At 42.6% G+C, this 20,177-nt stretch overlaps 1 protein-coding gene across 1 annotated transcript; it reads right to left on the reverse strand.

The window, feature by feature from the left end:
* Positions 1-559: 559 nt before the first annotated feature.
* On the reverse strand, positions 560-19,502 carry CDV3 (CDV3 homolog). Its single transcript, XM_040353101.1, has 5 exons — positions 19,122-19,502; positions 11,192-11,268; positions 8,602-8,738; positions 8,316-8,478; positions 560-2,692 (listed from the first exon to the last, which is right to left on the reverse strand). The coding sequence occupies exons 1-5, from the start codon at positions 19,356-19,358 to the stop codon at positions 2,566-2,568; spliced, it is 741 nt and encodes a 246-aa protein (XP_040209035.1). The 5' UTR covers positions 19,359-19,502; the 3' UTR covers positions 560-2,565.
* Positions 19,503-20,177: the final 675 nt, after the last annotated feature.

The following is a 20,177-nucleotide window of genomic DNA, read 5'->3' on the forward strand; positions in this document are numbered from 1 at the left end:
CTGTTTCTTCTTGCTGGAGGCTGCCATTTTGTTTAAGTCCAGAGCTCCTGAACAGCAGTAAATCCTAAAGCAGAACTAAACTGATCGATTTAACCTAATTGTTTTAAAAACGGTTGCTTCCCTGGAATGTTGGCATTGCCAACTGTCACGTTTGCTTGTGTCCTCAACCAAATTGTCAAACCTTCAAATGGCTGGTGTCATAACTGATCTCACATGCTGCATCATGGCAGCTGCAGACCAAACAGAAGCAGCTTTCTTGGCTATAAAGGATAGGAAGGTGTCAGCAGTGCCTAAAAATGGAGACCAACTGAGCATGTGCAGAGCGACAGTATTACTGGATTATAAACAGTATAGACACTTATTTATAATGTTTTACATAGCCATACCTGCAAAAATGGCCTGCCTAAAGCGATCTAGCAGGACTAAATTTTCTGATTAAAGTTCCACTTTAACATCAGAGTGCTCCGTTACTACAAACTGAATCATAAGTATTTCCCCCTCCCCCAAACCCAGTTGTAAATATTACTAGAAAAACATAACATTTAAACTTGTGCAAATGTTAGGCTAAACTTCAGTTTATTTGGCAAACAAATCAACATGGTGCTTAGTCACTACAGGTGTAGCACTTTCAGCCAGGCAGTGGAATACTAGTCCTGCCCCCCAGAACTTCCATTTTACTGGAATGTTAAAAATGGTATCAAAATGACTGTTCCTGAAGTGACTTTTGTAGATTAAGGGATGGGTTCACAGTACGAATTGGATGCGGCTTGCCCGCATCCAATTGGCAATAGCAGGATATTGCGATTGGCTCTCTATGGAGCCGGTTCACATATTTCTGCAGCGGCTCCTGTGCGTCTTTCGGTCCATTTCAGCCAAAAAGTCAGACCTGAAAGTGAACGAGGACGCACTGTACTCTTGCTGTGAGCCGCTGCGTGTTCATACGTGAACCCAGCCTAAAGGAGCAATGGAGTGTTTATGATGAGAAGTCCACCAGATAGGGGGAATGTTTTGTGCCAAGCAAGTAATCTGTAGTTTAGCTATACATTGCAAAAAATTATGACATAAAAGCAGTTCTTAATGTAAATCAGCCATTATGAAAAAATAACTCAACATAAGAAAATACCCAAGCCTCTCCACATTGGCAGAAACCAACTTTCAGAGCCAAATACATAATGGCTGCACATACTTTGTAAGGGCGTGTTTACTTTAAAAGGTCATCCACACCAAAAGGAACAAAGTCCTGCTACTAGAAGCTTGACAGGGCCCGGTCAAGTGATGGGATAAAGCCACTAAATTTTTAATACAGGTTTACCCCAAAAAAAAAAAAAAAAAAGAAGAATTCACAGCTAAAACCAAGGGGAGATCAATTTAACAACCTGTTGCTGACCAACTCATAAAGCCATACATAAAAATTGTAAGTGTTGGCTTCAGTCAAACCTGGAACTTTTGCATATAGTTGTGAACCTCAAACAGGGAAACTTGTATAATAGTTGTGATTACCACTTTCACCCTATATAAAACAACTTTATCAGATAAATCTTTCAATGTGCATGATGAATCAAGCACTCAGCAAATCCTCCTTTGACCCACAAGCTAGTGGGGATACCATCACCATCTGATAGTGCTTTTGGGGAGCATGGGGGAATGGGTATTGCAGACTGCCTATTCTCAGCTTAGCAAAAGATCCAAATATTGCAGAATGAAGGAGTAACAAGTTTAGAGTGCTTCTCTGTTATGCCACAAGTCTCACTGCTGGATACATTTACAAAACTATTCAACTACTGTTCTTATAAATGCCTGTTTTGTGAGAATGGTATAACAGGGAAGCACAATTTATGGCATTGCTATCGCTGTTTTTTTTTTGTTTTGTTTTTTTGTGTTTTTTTTTTTAATTGTTCTTGTTTCCAGGCTTTAAAACCCACTATAATAGAGGTAACAAACTACAGCTTTGCACTAGACTCTATATAGACCTGTGTCAATTACCCATCTTAATAAAAAGACAATAATAGGGTCTTGACCAACTTCCTGTAAGGTCACTTATAAATGATTGACACAAAGCAGACAAAATGTAAAAAGATGATGTCTTGTTTTAATAGCTGTGCCAAAACAAAAAAAAGGAACCTCTCCATTTCTTGTTCCAACACAGCCATTTGAAACATACAATCTCTGCTTTATGCAAGACAGCAATCCTTGTGGTATCCGCTATGAGCATAACAAAACTGAGGTAGTCAACCTTGTGGAGGCCCAGCATAACCGATTTTAATAACCACTGAATGCTGCCATTCCATTCTCTTCATAGATGTGTTGTATGTGAACACCAGGAATTCTTGTTCAGGTAGTGTCTCACAAGACACTTGTTCCCATAACAAGGAAGCAGGGAAGAATGCGTAGCATTGCAAGAGTAATGCGATATTTTTTGAACATTGTTAGATTCAGTCATTTGCATCATCCAGTGTGTTGCGTTGAAGATCACACAGTTCAGATGATCTCGGTCCAAGAGCTGTAGTTTGTTTACCTTAGTGGGCAAGTTATCAAAGATCTTATGCAGAATGTTTTTTGGGGGCTTTACTGTTCACCTAGAACAGCATACTGGTTGTCTAACTGAAGGCGGACAGCCGGGTTCTTTCCTGCCTCTTCTCTTCCACGGTTTTTATGCTTCACGATTTCAAAAGTCTTCTCCATCTCTTTATCCCTGTTTTGAAAACAAATGAAATCAATATTTAACAATGCATTTTGACAAAATATGGTCTATTTAAAAAAAAAAAAAAAAAAAAAAAAAAAGCCACACACACACCACACATTCAAAAATCGACAAGGTCAATCAAAAAAAAAGTTCATACCTTTCCAGTGGCCCGTGACTCATAACTTGTACCCTGAAGTGCTACACCCTCCAGAGTTTTCAGCATTTGACACTTCAAATTTCAATGTTTTACTATTTACTAGAAAATGTGTTTAGGTGTGTGAAGAGGGTTCATCTAGAATTGTTAATGTTAACATGTGGTCACACCCCATTGGATTATATAAATGTATAAGCTATTTGGAATGAGCACAGGTATCATATTTATTGCATAGTACACATTCAATAATCAGACTTGCACCTCTCCTACAACTTGTGTCCATGTGCTCCATATTTGCACTATATCTACTGCAGTTTGCAGGAAAGGACTGACCAGACAGGGATTATTTTGATGTGGTTGGTCAGCTTAAACATGTATTGCCATGAACTAAAAATCATGTTTTTTTTTATGCGAAGATTGCTAGAAAGGGTGCATAGCCATATGCAGATTCATCCAGAATCTTTACCACTTAACTATAAGACACAGCAGTAAAGTCACATACTCAAATTTGGCAGTGAGTTTTACATTTCAAAAGTATACCCAGGTAAAACTCAATTGTACCCAAAAGGTGCAAATATTAAATATAAAATTCAAATTTCTCTAAATAAATCTTATAAAAGTTTGAAAAACATTAAAATAAGTGTCTCTGAAAAATAAAACCCAACACTCTAAAAGTGCTTAATTTTAAGTGGAAATTAAGTAGTATTCTCCAAAAGGAATATTCCTCACAGTCAGTTCAAGTGCTTCACATGAAAAAGTGCCACTAGTGATCAAACTGGTAGGCTGAAATGACTCACCAAAAAAAAAAAAAGTCTTAAAGCACTTTTGACCACTTGACCTCCGGGAGATTTACCCCCTTCATGACCAGGCCATGTTTTGCTATATGGCACTACATTACTTTAACTGACAAATTGCATGTGTGATGCTGTACCCAAATAAAATAGCTTTTTTTTTTGTGGTGAAAAATAAATGTATTTGTCGCATTTGATCACCACTGCATTTATTTTTTGTTCCAAAAAAAAAAAAAAAAAAGAAAAAAAAAAAATTTAAAAAAAGTTTACTTTCGGCTATAAAAAAAAAAAACATATGCAATAATAGTTAGGCCAAAAACGTATTCTGCATACTTGCCCCCAAATATATAAAACAAAAATGTGCTCCTAAGGGCTCTTGGGTAGAAAGACATTCAAAATTAGCCAACTTTACAAAAGTATATTTATACAAAATTACATGAAATTCAAAAAGTGAATACAATTCCCCCATGTGCACACAAATATGGGTTCTCTAGGAGCTGACACACCACTGAGGATCTTTTGCAATTCAGTGGCTTGCCTATATTACCATGCCTCCTAAGGGAATACTACTACTATATACATGAAATGTTCATACTGTCTACATCTGAATCCATATTTGTGTGCACATAGGGGAATTCAAACTACAAAATACATAGGATTTGACATCCAGTCGATTATTGAATCCAAACGCAAGTCTCATGTGCATTTTACTATATTCTAATGTAAACCTCTCTTTGAAAAGAACCGCATAGTGGGTTCCTACCAGCTCTTTCACCCAGATGAAATTTCTCATAGGCTTAATTGGGCCCCGGTTTGTCCCCCTGCTGGGCGACCGTCCGGAAACCAGCCTGCTTGGGTGTTTTAGGGTGCTCTAGCTACAAACCACCTTTTTGTCAAAAATGTCCCTATCCCCCTGAGGAATATTTGAACTAGCATAATCAAAACACACATTGGGATTCTTATGAGCAACAACTTTGAGTCAGAAAATGTCATGCATATATTGTTTGCCAATGCTAGAAGGACATCCTTTGCGATAGAGGTTATATACATCAGAGCTCATGTTTTTAGACTTGTATTCACTTTTTGAATTTCATAGCAATAAACACTCATATCCATTTGATTTAAAATCTCTTGCTGCCTAGAAGCCCATGAGAGCACTCTTTTTTTGGTTGTTAAACATATGAACATTTTAAAAAGTGACCTACAAAAACCCAGCACAAGTGTGCAAGGCTTGAAGTGGTTTTAAATCCTTACATACACCCAGTGAAGAGACTGGTCTCAGAACAAATCCTCCTACATAAGTTATACTTGTTTTTCTGCAGTCTTTTCTACATCTGTTGAAAGTCCTGAATTTATAAAGCTTGTCTGAGCAGTCAGAAAAAAAGGGGACGGAGATCTGAAGTTACACTCAGCAAAGCCTGGTGAGGAGAGTTCTGAGAGCTGATTGGAGGTATAAGACGCACCCTTTACAGCATACAGGAACAGAGCCAAGGATGGCAATCAGCTGGAGCTTTCTCCCTCTCACCATTTTTCTCTTGGTGTCAGAAAATATAAGCGATTCGTGCTGATAGAGGAACAAAGCAGCAGACAGAAATTACATTTGGTGCTTCTGAGACAAGTACACACTATAGAAGCATATGCTGTGTTTATACATCTTAAGTCTTACAACCACTTTAATCCTCTAAAGCAGGGATATGCAATTAGCGGACCTCCAGCTGTTGCAGAACTACAAGTCCCATGAGGCATAGCAAGACTCTGACAGCCACAAGCATGACACCCAAGAGCAGAGGCATGATGGGAATTGTAGTTTTGCAACATCTGGAGGTCCGCTAATTGCATATCCCTGCTCTAAAGGGAGCGCTGCTGCGCCAGTCTCCAAGGGGCCGGCATGCATTCCACTAAACCGTAAATTTGCGGTTTGCCACAGGTGGTTTCGGACCTCAGTTTCGTAGAATGCTTGCCGGCTGCTTGGAGATTGCAGCAGCAGCGCTCCCTCTAGAACTTTAAGCCTTACACACCGGAGTGTTTTTATTACAACGGTTATAGTTTTAGGCAATGAGCCTTCTACTATTGCTTTATCCTGCATATGCACAATCCCAGAGGAGTACTGTATGCTGACAGCAAACTACAAATCTAAAAAGATTTTTGTGTAAAAAAGCCCTTTATTTATAGCAAGTCATTCCAGCCTATACTGAGGCGGTGGGGCGTCCGTAGTAAAGTCCCGCAATTTTTTAGTGGGGTATTTGGCCGCTAGCGGGGCACTTTTATCCCCCGCTAGCAGCCGAAAGTGTTAAAACCACCCGAAAAGCGCTGCTGCAGCAGTGCTTTGCCGACAGTATGGCCGCGCTGCCCATTGATTTCAATGAGCAGGAGTGGTATACACACTGCTCCAAAGATGCTGTTAGCAGGGCTTTTTTAGTATCCTGCCAGCGTACCGCTACAGAAAGAAAGTCCTCCGGCTTTCACACTGGAGCGGCTCTTTCAGGACGCTTTGCAGGTGCTATTTTTTAGAGTTAAAGCGCCTTAGTGTGAAACAGGTCTTCGTGGCATATTTTTATGTGAAACACTTGGTATTTGTGAAAAGGAGTGAAATGGACACAAAACTGTTTGGGAAGAACTTTCCTTTTGGAAATTACTACTTTATTTTCACTTAAAATAGAGCACTTTTAGTTTTTTGCACATCTAAGAACACACGTTTTTTTATTGCACTTTTTTTAAAGAACCAAAGCCACACAGACTTTTATATTTTAACACTTTGGGCGATTTAGAGAAATGTATTGTACTTTATAATTGTGGATAAATTTACCTGGGTATATTTTTGGATTGTAAAACACAAGAGTATGGATGTAGCACTGCCCAATATGATTTACGGCCAGTAATTAAAGGGGCTGTAAAGGTTTGTTTATTTTCCAAATAGGTTCCTTTAAGCTAGTGCATTGTTGGTTCACTTACCTTTTCCTTAGATTTCCCTTCCAAATGTTTTTTTTCCCCTTTGTCTGAATTTCTCACTTTCTGTTCCTCCTCGGTAAGCTGTTCTGGCTGACTAACCCCCATGGATAATGGGGGCAAGCTTACTGAGGAGAAACAGGAAGTAAGAAATCCAGACAAAGAAAAAAAAATAACATTTAGAAGGGAAATCGAAGGAAAAGGCAAGTGAACCAACAATGCACTAGCTTAAAGGAACCTATTTAGAAAAAAAAAAAAACCTTTACAAACCCCTTTAAGCACAAATTCTTTGTAGCTTCTGTAATTTATTCAGCGAGAGTACTACAGGTTGTGGAGCAGGTGTCAGTTGAGTTATACAGCAGTGAAGTCAACATCATTAGATGGAACCCCAGTGTGCAGCAGGGGGACAAGTGTCAAATACTAAAGACTAAAAAGCAGGAGAAGATGCGAGACACGGACTACTGAAGGGAAAAGCCGAATACTACTTTTTTTATTGGGAACCGCTTTAAAGGGTCACTAAAGGAAAAAAAATTTTTTTTGCTGAAATTACTGTTTACAGGGTATAGAGACATACAAAACTGATTCCTTTTAAAAATGATTAAAAATAGATAATCATATAATGTGCCTCTAGTTTCACTTTCGTTTTTAAACTGGTTTCATGATTCTGTGAAGTAGAGAGACACAGAACAAAAAACAAACAAATCCAGGGCAGTGTTTTGTTTTTAAAATGAATCTGATTGGTTCTGATGAGTTTTAGACACACAGCTTGGACCACAGTGAGAAGCTCCCATGAGATTTTGCATAAGGAGCCAGACAAGCAGGAAGTGTGGAGATCACAGCAGAATTACAGCAACTTCAAAGCAAAAACGAACAATGAGGACATGAGACCGGGACTGCAGTAAGGTAAAGGAAGCCATTTAGCTAAAAAAAATATTTTCCTTTAAGGAATGTTTGGCAAATTGCTTATCTTAAAACATTGTACAATGTGGGATGTAGAGGAGTAAATCAAATACGAGCTTGCATGCCCACTTTATCAGCAAACTTTCAGTAATTCACACACATCCATTTAAAAAAAAAAAAACTGTCTTGACAGATGTACATTCCTCTTTGGGTCTCTGACAAGGCATTGAAGCAAGAAGGTCACCATGGACTAGCGCTTTTAGAAGAAGGAGGGACCAGCAATGGTAGGTGCCAAGTTTCTCAACACAGGTTTCCATTAATGGTAATACTTCAATTAAAAAGTACAAATAAGCTGTTGAACCCAATGTGTAATGCAGTTTGGTTCATTGGATTGCCATTAGCAACCGAATTTCCACTCCCAAAGTAAGACACAGGACAATCATAGGTCCAATAACCTTGTGTACTTAAACCTTCACCAATACAGGAATAGCTTTCCAAACCATAGCATTAATTAGGCCTCATTCACACGTTTACCCCAACAGGAATGCATACACATTGCATACATCCCCATGCAGGTAGTCCCATTGACATAATTTGGGATGCAGGTGCTGCATGGACACGACAGTGCGAGTTTAAGGACACAGATGTCCTATTGGGAGCAGCGACTGTCCCAAATGATATCAATGTGACTGTCTGCATGGGGGACGCATGATAACCCATGCACCACATGAACATTCAAAATGTGCAACAGGAACTGTATTTTAATAAATATTTAAGGAAGAATGCAACAAAGGCCATCAAAAATTGCACAAAAACACGTTAACCATTTCAAAGTACTTGCCTGCGGGACTCTATATGCTTGGCGGTGGATTGCAGTGATGGGAACTGGGAATCACTATAAATTTCAGGGGGGCCTTGGGGTTTCCGTGTTGTAGTTGACACTCTAGCAGCAGGGGGTCTATATACGCCGCCACTGACCTGTGCAGGTTCTGCAACTTCGGTTACTAGAAAAGTTGTGAAAAAGACACATTTAGGTTTATGCAATAAGGCGTTTTCTGAATTACCTTTAAAATTTAAGCTTAAGAACCAACTAAATGTCATTTATGCTTTGTTTTTACATGTCTCACCAAAATTGACAGTAGGCTGAGCAGAAGCAGTCTTATTCCAAGGCCCCTGTGCCTTATCTGAGCCAGAGCCACCTGTCTCTTCCCAATCTATCCCTTGTTCTTCCTTCTTTTCATTGTCATCATCATCTTTTTCATTGCTGTGGAAAAAGTACACAGAATTACATTTTTCTGATTTGGACTAACTCACATACTTAAAGTTCGCCATGTTAAGTTTTAGGCAGCATGTTTTAAGATTTTTGTAGTTACTCCAATATCTTCCTTGAAGTCCACTGGGACACGAGAATGTTAGGAAAGATTAAACAATAGAATTATACTGACAAAGCGGCGCCGCAAATGGGGTGTTGCACCAATTAAGGATAGTGTCATTACCAGCAATTAACACCGATTTGACATGTCGAATCGCACCAAGGTGAACCAGGGCTAAAAGACAGTCCCCCCCATATAACTTCACTTCCACCCAATCGCCATGCTTCAGATTTGCAAACAAGCAGTATAACAACCAATGGGTGCAGTGTCACAGACTTCAAAAGTTTTTATATATTTATTTCTGCCGATCCCCGGTGAGTAGGCAGGTCAGCTCAGATCAGACAGAGTGCCAGTGTGAAAGGGGCCCAAGTGTGTGTACATTCTGAATAAGAATGGGCTTAGGTGTGTTCGCGGCTCCACATGCCCAAACCTGCCACTGTGCAGCACTAATCACAGGCAGTGAGACATTTCCCGATCCGCGGTTGCTCAGATCAGGAAAGGTCTCGCTGCCTGTGATTAGCGCTGCGCAGTGTAAGCTTCCTGACGGGCTCAGGCATGCGGAGCCCCACACACGCCTTAACGCATCCTTACTTCAACACTTACAGGGTATGTTCTTTTGCCCAAATAACTTTTCTTCCACTACCTGACACCAGGGAATCTTGTACAATCACCTTGGGTACATACAGGGGCATCTCATAAAATTAGAATATCAAAAAGTTTATGCCAGTAATTCAAAAAGTATTACTCATATTTTACACAGATTCATGTGCCACACAGTGATAAATTTCAAGCATTTCTCTTAATTTTTGAACATTGTGGTTGACAGCTAGTGAAACTCCAAATTCAGCATCTCAGATTACATAAGACCAAAAAAGAAAAAAAAATTGATTTTACAGAAATGTTTGCTTACTGAAAATGTCCATGCACTGCAAGCCACAATCAAACTTAAAGGACAGCGATACATCTCAAGTGTTTCTAAACGTATCTATATAAAGATGAGTTTCACTTTAACCACTTAAGACCCGGACCTTTATGCAGGTAAAGGACATGGCCAGTTTTTGCGATTCGGCACTGCGTCGCTTTAACCGACAATTGTGCGGTCATGCAACGTGGCTCCCAAACGAAATTGGCGTCCTTTTTTCCCACAAAGAGCTTTCTTTTGGTGGTATTTGATCACCTCTGCTTTCTTTATTTTTAGCGCTATAAACAAAAATTGAGCGACAATTTTGAAAAAAATGCAATATTCTTTACTTTTTGCTATAATAAATATCCCCAAAAATATATAAAAGAAATGTTTTTTTTTCCCCTCAGTTTAGGCCGATACCTACTCTTCTACCAATTTTTGATAAACGCTTTTTTTTTTTATTTTTTTATCGATTGGTTTGCACAAAATTTATAGCATTTACAAAATAGGGGATAGTTTTATTGATTTTTTTTTTTTACTACTAAATGGCGGTGAACAGCGATTTGTTTCGTGACTGCAACATTATGGCGGACACATCGGACAATTTTGACACATTTTTGGAACCAATCATTTTCACAGCAAAAAAATGCTATAAAAATGCATTGTTTACTGTGAAATTGACAATTTGCAGTTTGGGAGTTAACCACTAGGGGGCGCTGAAGGGGTTAAGTGTGACCTCATGTGTTTCTAACTGTAAGGGGCGGGGCTGGACGTGTGACGTCATTGATCGCCTTTCCCTATATCAGGGAACAGACGATAAATGACAGCGCCACAGTGAAGAACGGGGAAGCAATATATACACACAGCTCTCCCCGTTCTTCAGAACCGGGGACCGCTCGCGGGACTCCGGACGGCGATCGGGTCCGCGGAGCTTCGGACCGGGTCGCGGGCCCCACTGCTGGGCACTAAAGAGGACGTACAGGTACGTGCTTGTGCTCAGCCGTGCCATTCTGCCGACGTATATGTTCAGGAGGCGGTACTTCATTTTATATATGCTGGGTAAGGGGATCCAGAGCAGAGCTCTTATAATTTATGAAAAAGGACAAACACGAGATCAGAGCTTCTTAAAATAAAAAAAAAATTGCACTCGTTCAAAATCTTACAAACCGGAATTACATGGATGATGCCCCCGAATGTCTGGAGGAAGCAGTTGACAGTTGGACCATGTCAACTGGTCGTCTCTTCCCCTAAAATGTTGTTTGGTCATTTCACAAGTTACTGTGCATTATACAGATAAGGTTAAAGGCAAAGCAAGGTGCAAATAAATGAGACCGATTGAACAACTTCCAAACTCCATTTCATGTATGTGCACAGGAAGAGAAAAAGTACAAGAAGTTTCCAACAAATTCAATATGAGTATTTGGTTATTCCGCACAATACCTTATCTGTAGTGAGTGAAGTCTAAGTCCACTGTAATCTACTTCTTTTTGCTCAAATTCTTTCCACTCATCGTCTTCCTAAATAAAATAAAAAAAGTAAATATTAGGACAACAGCAAACTTGGTACAGTAATGTATCGGAATTTAAAATCCAGTTAAAAAAGACTAGCGAATACAAACTACCAATACTAGTTATGGGCAGATGCCAGCATGTTACTTTTCCCCCATGCCCAGGGGCCCATCTATGCTAGCATTACATTGCGTGTTAACATGCGTTGTCTTACGGCAAAACATTTCAATAAACTGCCTGACACCACAGTAGACCAAAAATCTTGTGTCCTGTTGAGCTAGCGAGAAAGGCTAGGTTTACACAGGGGCAGTCTCTAAAAAGCAATTCACCTTACACGATGGACCAGGGTCAATTTAACCTTACCAACCAAGCAACCAGTGTACCTTTTCCGTCTGTCCTATGGAGAGTCCATGGGAGTCAGAAATTCTCCCACTAAGCGTCCTATTGTAAACAAACTTAGAGTCCAGCTCTAAGCGCCCGCACACTGTCCTAGTGAACCATGACTGTTGGTGCCATCATCCAGGTATAAAAAAAAAAAAAAAAAAAAAAATCAAAGATGGCAACTGTATATAGAAGCCTCACTCCTAATCAGTCAGCTGTCATAAGAGTGAAATGGTTTCAGCATCATGCCCACTCTAGTCCTTAGTCTTCCCCCCCCCCCCCCCAGCAATGCAGATTAACAGAGGAGAAGGTGGCCCATGTCTTTGTACAGTACTCCAAGATAGAAATTTGAACTTGCCTGTAAATACCATTTCATCTTAAAGTGGTTCTAAAGGTAGGTAGTTTTTTTTTTTTTTTTTAACCTTAACCGGTTCCCGACTGGCTCACGCAAATATGCTGCAGCAGAATGGCTCTCCTGGGAGAAATCCTGTATACACTGCTTTGCCCAAGAGCCACCAGAGGGCGCACGAGCGCCGCTGGAAGGCATGCGCGCCCGCTGCACAGCGGGGGACCTGATGTGCATGACCGGCAGGATCGCATGCATTAGACAGCATGGGGATTTGCGTGTTTAAACACAAATCCCTGTGCTGTCAGAGGAGACGAGACAGATCGTATGTTTCTTACAACCTGGGAACAAAGATCTGTCCTCTTTCCAAGTTAGTCCCATCCCCCCACAGTTAGAACATAGTGAAGGAACATAGTTAAACCCTTGATCACCCCCTAGTGCTAACCCCCTTTCCATGCCTGACATTTATGCAGCAATCAGTGCATATTTATAGCACTGATCGCTCTATAAATGTCAATGGTCCCAAAAGTGGCAAAAAGGTCAGATGTCTGTCGCAATACCGATATAAAAAAAAAAAAAAAAACCCACGCAGATGACCGCCACTACTAGTAAAAATAAAAATGGCATAAATCTTTCCCATAGTTTGATGCTAAAAAAATTTGGTTTGCGCAATCAATATAAGCTTATTGCGATTTTTTTAAACCAATAATATGTAGAAGAATACACATATTGGCTCAAATCTGATGAAGAAATGTGTTTAAAAATTTGGGGGCTCTTTTTTTTTTTTTTTTTACTATAAACATAAAGCGACAATTTTTTTAAAAAACAGTATTTTTTCCCTTTTTTTGCTTTAAATTGTCACTTTATGTTTATCAAAACGCAGAGGTAATCAAATACCACCAATAGAAAGCTCTATTTGTGGGGGGGGAAAGGACGCAATTTTTTTGGGGTACGGGAAGGGGGTAAAATCTTTAGGGCTGAAGTGGTTAAAAGAATAAGTTCTCCTTTGGAACATGTTAGGGCTCTTTCACACGGAGCGGATCCGTATTGATCCGCCCCGTGTGTCCGTCTGCTCAGCGGGGATCATCCGTCAATCCCCGCTGAGCTGTTGGCGAACAGGGCGGTCCCCGCACACTCTGTAAACGGACTTGTAAAAAACGGACCGTTCGTCCGCCCGTGTGAACCCTTACACTCGTGTTTAGGGTGCAACATGTTCCAGCTCCTGCCTCTTCTCCCATCCCTCCCTGTGGCAGCAGATGAGGCTCCCTGAACCCGTTGCCAATTTAAAAACAGTGCGACCATGCAGGGGCTCTGCCCACGTCAGTCAGTTCTGTGAAGTGAAACTAGGGCCGAAACTAATCGATTAATTTCATAATTGATTAGTTGTGGATTAATCGATTACTCTTCATAATCGATCGGCCAGTAACATAAAGGAGGTAAAAAAAAAAAAAAAATTGGCCCTTTATAGTACAAAAAGAGCAAATCGCTACTGTTATTACTTTCACTGTCCCACAGTAAACATGAACCCCTTACAGTAGCGATTATTTTCTCTTTTTGTACTAATTTTAGTATTTTTTAACCCCATTATGTTACTAAACATCTCAGGCCGGGGTCACACCTATGTGTATTTTGGTGCTTTTTGCAGAAACACACTACAGTTCATTTACATGTTTTCCTATGGGACACGTTCACAGACATGATTTTTTCAGCTGCTGCGTATTTGGAAAGGGCAAGGACTTTATTTTTGTAACGCAAAACACTGCTTTTTTTGGTTCAATATACTTCAATGGAGAAGCTGCAGAGAAGCATGTAATGCGTTTTTGTAGCAATTGGTGTTTTTTAATCTGCCCAACAACAAATTGGCCCAAAAAAATATTTAAAAATGCAAATCGCAGCAAGATTAAAATTTTAAGGTTATTAACCGATTAATCGAAACAATCGGCCAACTAATCGATTATGAAAATAAGCGTTAGTTGCAGCCCTACTATTAACCACTGGAAGTACAAAAAGAGAATTTACTATGAGCTTGCAGGATCCTTGCATTGCCGATTGTGGGTGCAATGCCTCACAGGCTGCAGAGTAAAATAAAATGTACATTTTTTTTATCTGCAGAAAAAAAAAAGTTCCATCAGCAGCGAGCCCCTCTTCTCCCCCCCCCCCCCCCCGATGTGTGGGCCTGGAGGACCGCCTTTTATTTCAAGTGGGATACGCGCTTGTCAGAAAGGAGAAGCCCAAGGTCTCAGAGGCTGTCCTGGAAGATGGCAAGAGAAAGAAGGTTGACTTGATACCCTGTTACCTGAATGGCCTACATTTTTAAAGAGAAGCATTGCCAAAGCTTTTTTGGTCATATGTCTTTTGTGTATCAAAGAAATGCAGGTACTTTTACGCTCTAGTGACCGAAACTAGCTTACAGCAGACTACTGCCCACTGTCAAATGACATAACAGACCTCATCCGGGCCTTGGAAGGGACCCTAACAATATTGGTGGGATCTACCCAGCTGACTCCAGGTCATATCCAAAATCCGCTTCACCAGCTCCCTCTGCAACCTGGCGCTTTAGTGAGCACTGGAGGAGCAGAGCACAGTCATTAACAGTTTGCAGTCTTAGAGCTGATGTGGGACAGCTGCAGTATTACACTGATGTTACATCATACAGGCGAGCATTTCTTTTTTTTTTTTATTCCCTTTATAAACCCCCATACTTCAAGGGAGTATGTTTGAATAATATCTCATGAATCTGTTCTCCAGAAGGACCAGAACAAATCACTCTCCAGGACAAGCGATGGCTCACGGCGGTTTTCAAATTTGACTGTCCGAGTAGATTTTGGGCATTTTTGAAACTATTGCACCCCTTTGAAACCACTGATTGAACCTACAGGCCTGGGACATCAGAGAAAAGCAACACCCTCCCCCCCAACTTTTAGATGTGAGGGTGTACCTTACGTGTGAAGGTGACTTTGGGGTAGACTTTGTGATAGTGAAGGTTATGAGAAACTCTTTTGCAAAAGGTAGAAGCGCACCAAGGAGGGGGTTTTGAGGCCAATAATGGAAGGAGGGACTTTCCTTCACTGGCAACATTGATAAATTTGTCAAGTGCCTCAAACAATGTCCTTCGAATGGCAAGTCACGTCAGTGACATCATAATCTCCATCCTCATCATCACTGGAGACAATGTGGCAATACGCTGCAGCTGGGGGGAACATGGCTGCCAATTTGTGTACCAGTGTTCTCCCCTCTCTTAACCACGTGAGACCCGTAGGACGTCCTGGGACGTCCTCTGCTTTGTGCGGTGATATCTGAATGATGCCTGCAGCTGCAGGCATCATTCAGTTTTCGCTGTCTTCAGCCGGCGATTCTGTGCACCAGAAGAATGATCAAAGTGGCGGTTCCGCCGCTCGATCGTTCTTCTAGGCAGCGGGAGGGGACGTCTCCCCCCCTCCCACTGCCATCCGGTGCTTCTCCGGGCTCTCCCGTGCCATCGGGGGCCCGGAGAGCGAATCGGCCGGCGCTCGTTGGTGAACCATAGAGATGACTGGTGACCAGACAGTCACAGTCATCTCTATGACCGTCGGAGGACCGGGCGCGACGTTACGCCCGGTACCTGAAAGTAAACAAAGCCGCAATCGCGGCTGTCGGCATGTAATCAGGGATTTTTTTTTCACAGATTTCATGCTTGTAAGCCTGGAGGAGAGATGTGGGGTCTTATTGACCCCACATCTCTCCATAAAGAGGACCTGTCACAGTGATTCCTATTACAAGGGATGTGTACATTCCTTGTAATAGGAATAAAAGTGATCAAAAAAAAAAGTCAAAAAAAGTGTAAAAAAAAAAAAATGTAAAACGCCCCTGTCGCGCAATAGCGAATGCGCATGCAAGTCCCGCCCACATATGTAAACACCGTTCAAACCCCACATGTGAGGTATCATTGCGTGCGTTAGAGCGTGTGCAACAATTCTAGCACTAGACCTCCTCTGTAACTCAAAAATAGTAACCTGTAAAAAAAATTAAAGCGTCGCCTATGGAGATTTTTAAGTACCGAAGTTTGGCGCCATTCCATGAGTGTGCGCAATTTTAAAGCATGACATGTTAGGTATCAATTTACTCGGCGTAACATCGTCTTTCACATTATACAAAAAAATTGGGCTAACTTTACTGTTTTGTTATTTTTTAATTCATGAAACTGTTTTTTTCCCTAAAAAAAGGCGTTTGAAAAATTAGTGCGCAAATACCGTGTGAGAAAAAAAGTTGTAATGACCGCCATTTTATTCCCTAGGGTGTCTGCTAAAAAAAAAAATATATAATATTTGGGGGTTCTGATTAATTTTCTAGCAAAAAAATTTAGATTTTTACATGAAGGAGAGAAGTGACAAAATAGGCCCGGTAACGTTAAGTAATGGCTGTGCATAGTCAAGGAGCTGACACTGTGTTCAAACAACTCAGCTTACTGCTCCATGCCTGATGCTGGGGCTGACAGGAAGATCTGTGGACAAGGAGGCAGCATAAGCCACTCTGGCAGCTGCAGGAGACTGCGCACCAATATCAGTTTGGGTGATGGAGAAGGATGGTTTGGCAAGTCAGTCCACCACCTCCTCTGCATGCTGTGGCTGAATAGCACAGGCAACATCACTAAACAGAGAAAATGACGCCATGCCTGAGGACTGGCCATGTCCACCTTTGCCTGGACATATATGCTGCTGGCCCCTCACAGTACCTTGGGAACATCTGCCTCTTCTTTTTGGCCTCCCAGACATGACTGGTGGGGGTGTTAATAAAAAGTAATAAAGATGTGAAAATGTGTACGTGGATGCACTTAGAATCAAAAGAAAGGGGTGTTTGGTGCACTACACAGGCTAAATGAGAGTCAAAACAAGAAGTTCATACTTCCCTCTGGGCTGCAGCATTGTTGTGTGGTGTCAGCGGATAGCAAGCAAGCCCACTATTCGCTGACTGAGCCACTGGAGAGCAGTTCACGTCTATGGAAGCAAGCAAACACCCCCCAACCCCCCGTGCAAGCCGCTTAGGGGTACTTCAAACCGCGAGGAGCCATGAGCGTCAGCGGATGACCCCAGAAGAAAAGTGGTACAAAGCCACTGCACAGAGCAGGAAGGTATGAAAAAAAAAAAGAAGAAGAAGAAGAAGAGGTTTTGAATCCATTTATACATCTGACCTTTAAAACCACTAATGGGCTTATACACAGGTATATTACACTATCAATGCATATCCATAAAAATTTTCTCTGTTGCCAGTCTTTTTGGAACACAACTATGCGCATACACCACCTTCCTTGATTTAAAAAGGAGCTAGAACAATGTTTATGCACGTGTACGCATGCCTGCCAGGAATAGCTGATGTTTATATTTCAGTACCCTTAAAGCAGTGGTCATCAACCCTGTCCTCTGGGCCCACTAACAGGCCAGCTTTTATATATTAGGGCCCTTTCACACGGGCGGATCAGTAATGATCCGCTCCGAGTGTCCGCAAAAGCTCAGCGGGGATCCTCCGTAAAATCCCTGCTGAGCTGGCAGCTGACAGGGCGGTCCCCGCACACTCTCCCCTATGGGGGATCAGATAAACACAGACCGTATGTCCGTGTTCATCCGATCCGGCAGACGGAAGAAAAATAGGATTTTCTTCCGTCCGCAAATGCGGATCTTTGCGGAGGCGGACGATTACGGGTGTCAGCGGATGGTCATCCGCTGACACCCGCAATCACATAGGGACCCATGTATGTCCCGTTTTCATCCGCAACGGATGGATGAAAATGCGGACATACGGTCCACACGTCTGAAAGGGCCCTTACCTTGGGGAGATGCAGACTAGAATACTGCAATCACTGAGCAGCAAATGATATCACCTGTGATGCATTTCAGTTATATTGCAAACCTGGCCTGTTAGTGGGCTCTGAGGACAGGGCTGATGACCACTGCCTTAAAGGACAGGTTCACCTTTCGTAACACTTTACACCCATATTCAGAATGTAACACCTCCCTGATCCACGTTGTGACAGCTAGCAGGGCTCACAATTAAAAAAATAAATAAAACAGGGCCAAGCGTGGTTCTGTATGCGCCCACATCACTGATTAAAGCAATTGTAAATCAGTTTTTTTAAATAAACATGCTTACCTCCACTGTGTAGTTCGTTTTGCACTGTGGCCCCGAATATCATCTTCTGGGGTCCCCCAGAAGCGCTCTCGCAGCTCCTCCTAACGGGAAACCCCCAGGGAGAAACGCTCCCCCTGGGGGTCACCTTGCGGGCGCGCTCCCAAGACCAACATTTGCGTGCATAGACACAGAATGCTGGACTCTGCCCCACCCCCCCGGGTCATTGGATTTGATTGACAGCAGTGGAAGCCAATGCCTGCGCTGCTATAAATCTATCCAATCAAGAGCCAAGAACCCTAGGCAGAGAGGTACATCACATCTCCACTGAGGGAATGAAGGGGCTCAGGTGAGTAAAACAGGTGGGGTGCAGTCAGTGTCAGAAGTTCTCACCTTAATGCATTAAAGGTGAAAAAACACAACGGTTTACAACCCCTTTAACAGGGCTATGCATTGAAAACAATGTCTGGCAGTGTTTGCGGCTGTTGGCTTGTAATTTTCAATGATCTACCATGATGCTGTGCGGCACCATGGTATTTCTTTTATGCTGCCTGTCAGATTGCATCTGCTTCCCCATACATAATGTAAGGGGAAGCAGTTACACTGGCAGATCCGCAGAAGACCTGCAGGGCACCAGGGAACTACTGATCACTGGTGCAATGCATTACCCCTCCAAAAAAAAATATATATATATATTTTTTTTTAAAGTGGACTTATCCTTAAATGAGATTGTACGGTAAAGAAAAAAAAGCCACCCCCCTGCTTCATATCTCTGAACCAGGGGGGGAAAAAACCCCACAAAAGGTCACATGACCCAGTATGAGCCTCAGCTGCAGGCCCTCTACATCGACCAATCAGAAGGCGGCAGTGGAGGGACCCTGGCACACGCATTCATCACACTGGCAGCAGGCCTAGCAGCTGCCAGCGGTCGGTGGCCAAGACACATGTGACAATGACAAGCCAGTTCCCACGTGTATTGCTGAGAATGGAATTCTCTATGGCGTCTCTGGGCTGTCCCCGGGATCTGGCAGCTTACCTTCTTCTCCTGATACTGCCTCTCCTGAGCCTCGGTCCTGGGGGCCTTGTCCTTTCTAACGCTCTTGGGCCCCCCGCTGCTCAGGGACACTAACGTGGACTGTGACCCGTCCGGCGGCCTGGCTCCCCCCCTGCTGGGGGCCGCACTACTGGCGGCCACGCCGCCCTTCTCTTTCTTCTTCTTTTTGTCCCTCTTGGCGAAGAAATCGTCCAGGCTCCTTTCTTTGGGTTCAGCCATGGCGCCGGTAGCAGTGACACACGACAGAAAAGGGCTTCGAGCCTAGGAGAGCGCTGCGCACGGTACACACCGGTCACACTGACTAGAGCGGCGAGGCCGGAAGCGCTGCCCACACCCGGGTTAAGCCATCATGACTGCGCTGGTGGGGGTGACGGGCTGTGACTTCGCGCTCTGAGCTGAGGCAGTGTGTTGTCACGTGTATGAGAAACACCCCTCTCTGCTTTCCAGTAGTACGGACTTCTCAGCCTAGAACGTGTCTCGCCGCTTGCGTTGCTCTTTTTTTTTTTTTCGCCACATAACTTTATTAACAACGGAACCTGGCAGTGCATATGTACCAATAATACGCGACTTGCCCTGTTTTTATTCGTCGTGTTTTAAATTATACAGATTGACTGCAACACTCCCTCATTTAAAAAAAAAAAAAAAAACTTCAAAAATTAAAACATTATTAATAAATTCAACGTGCCCTGATTTCTAGAGGCACTAGTGGCAGCTTCCTGGAGGCTTAAGCGACATTTTCCTTCCCTTCCCGGGAGTGCCAGCGACATTTTCCTTCCCTTCCCGTTCCCGAGAGTGCCAGCGACATTTTCCTTCCCTTCCCGTTCCCGGGAGTGCCAGCGACATTTTCCTTCCCTTCCCGGGAGTGCCAGCGAAATTTTCCTTCCCTTCCCGGGAGTGCCAGCGACATTTTCCTTCCCTTCCCGGGAGTGCCAGCGAAATTTTCCTTCCCTTCCCGGGAGTGCCAGCGACATTTTCCTTCTTGGGAGCGCCGGTGGCATTTTCCTTCCCATCCTTGGGGCACCAGTGACATCTTCCTTC

This window comes from Rana temporaria, chromosome 5 (assembly GCF_905171775.1).
Source record: "Rana temporaria chromosome 5, aRanTem1.1, whole genome shotgun sequence".
NCBI classification, from domain to species: Eukaryota; Metazoa; Chordata; class Amphibia; order Anura; family Ranidae; genus Rana; species Rana temporaria.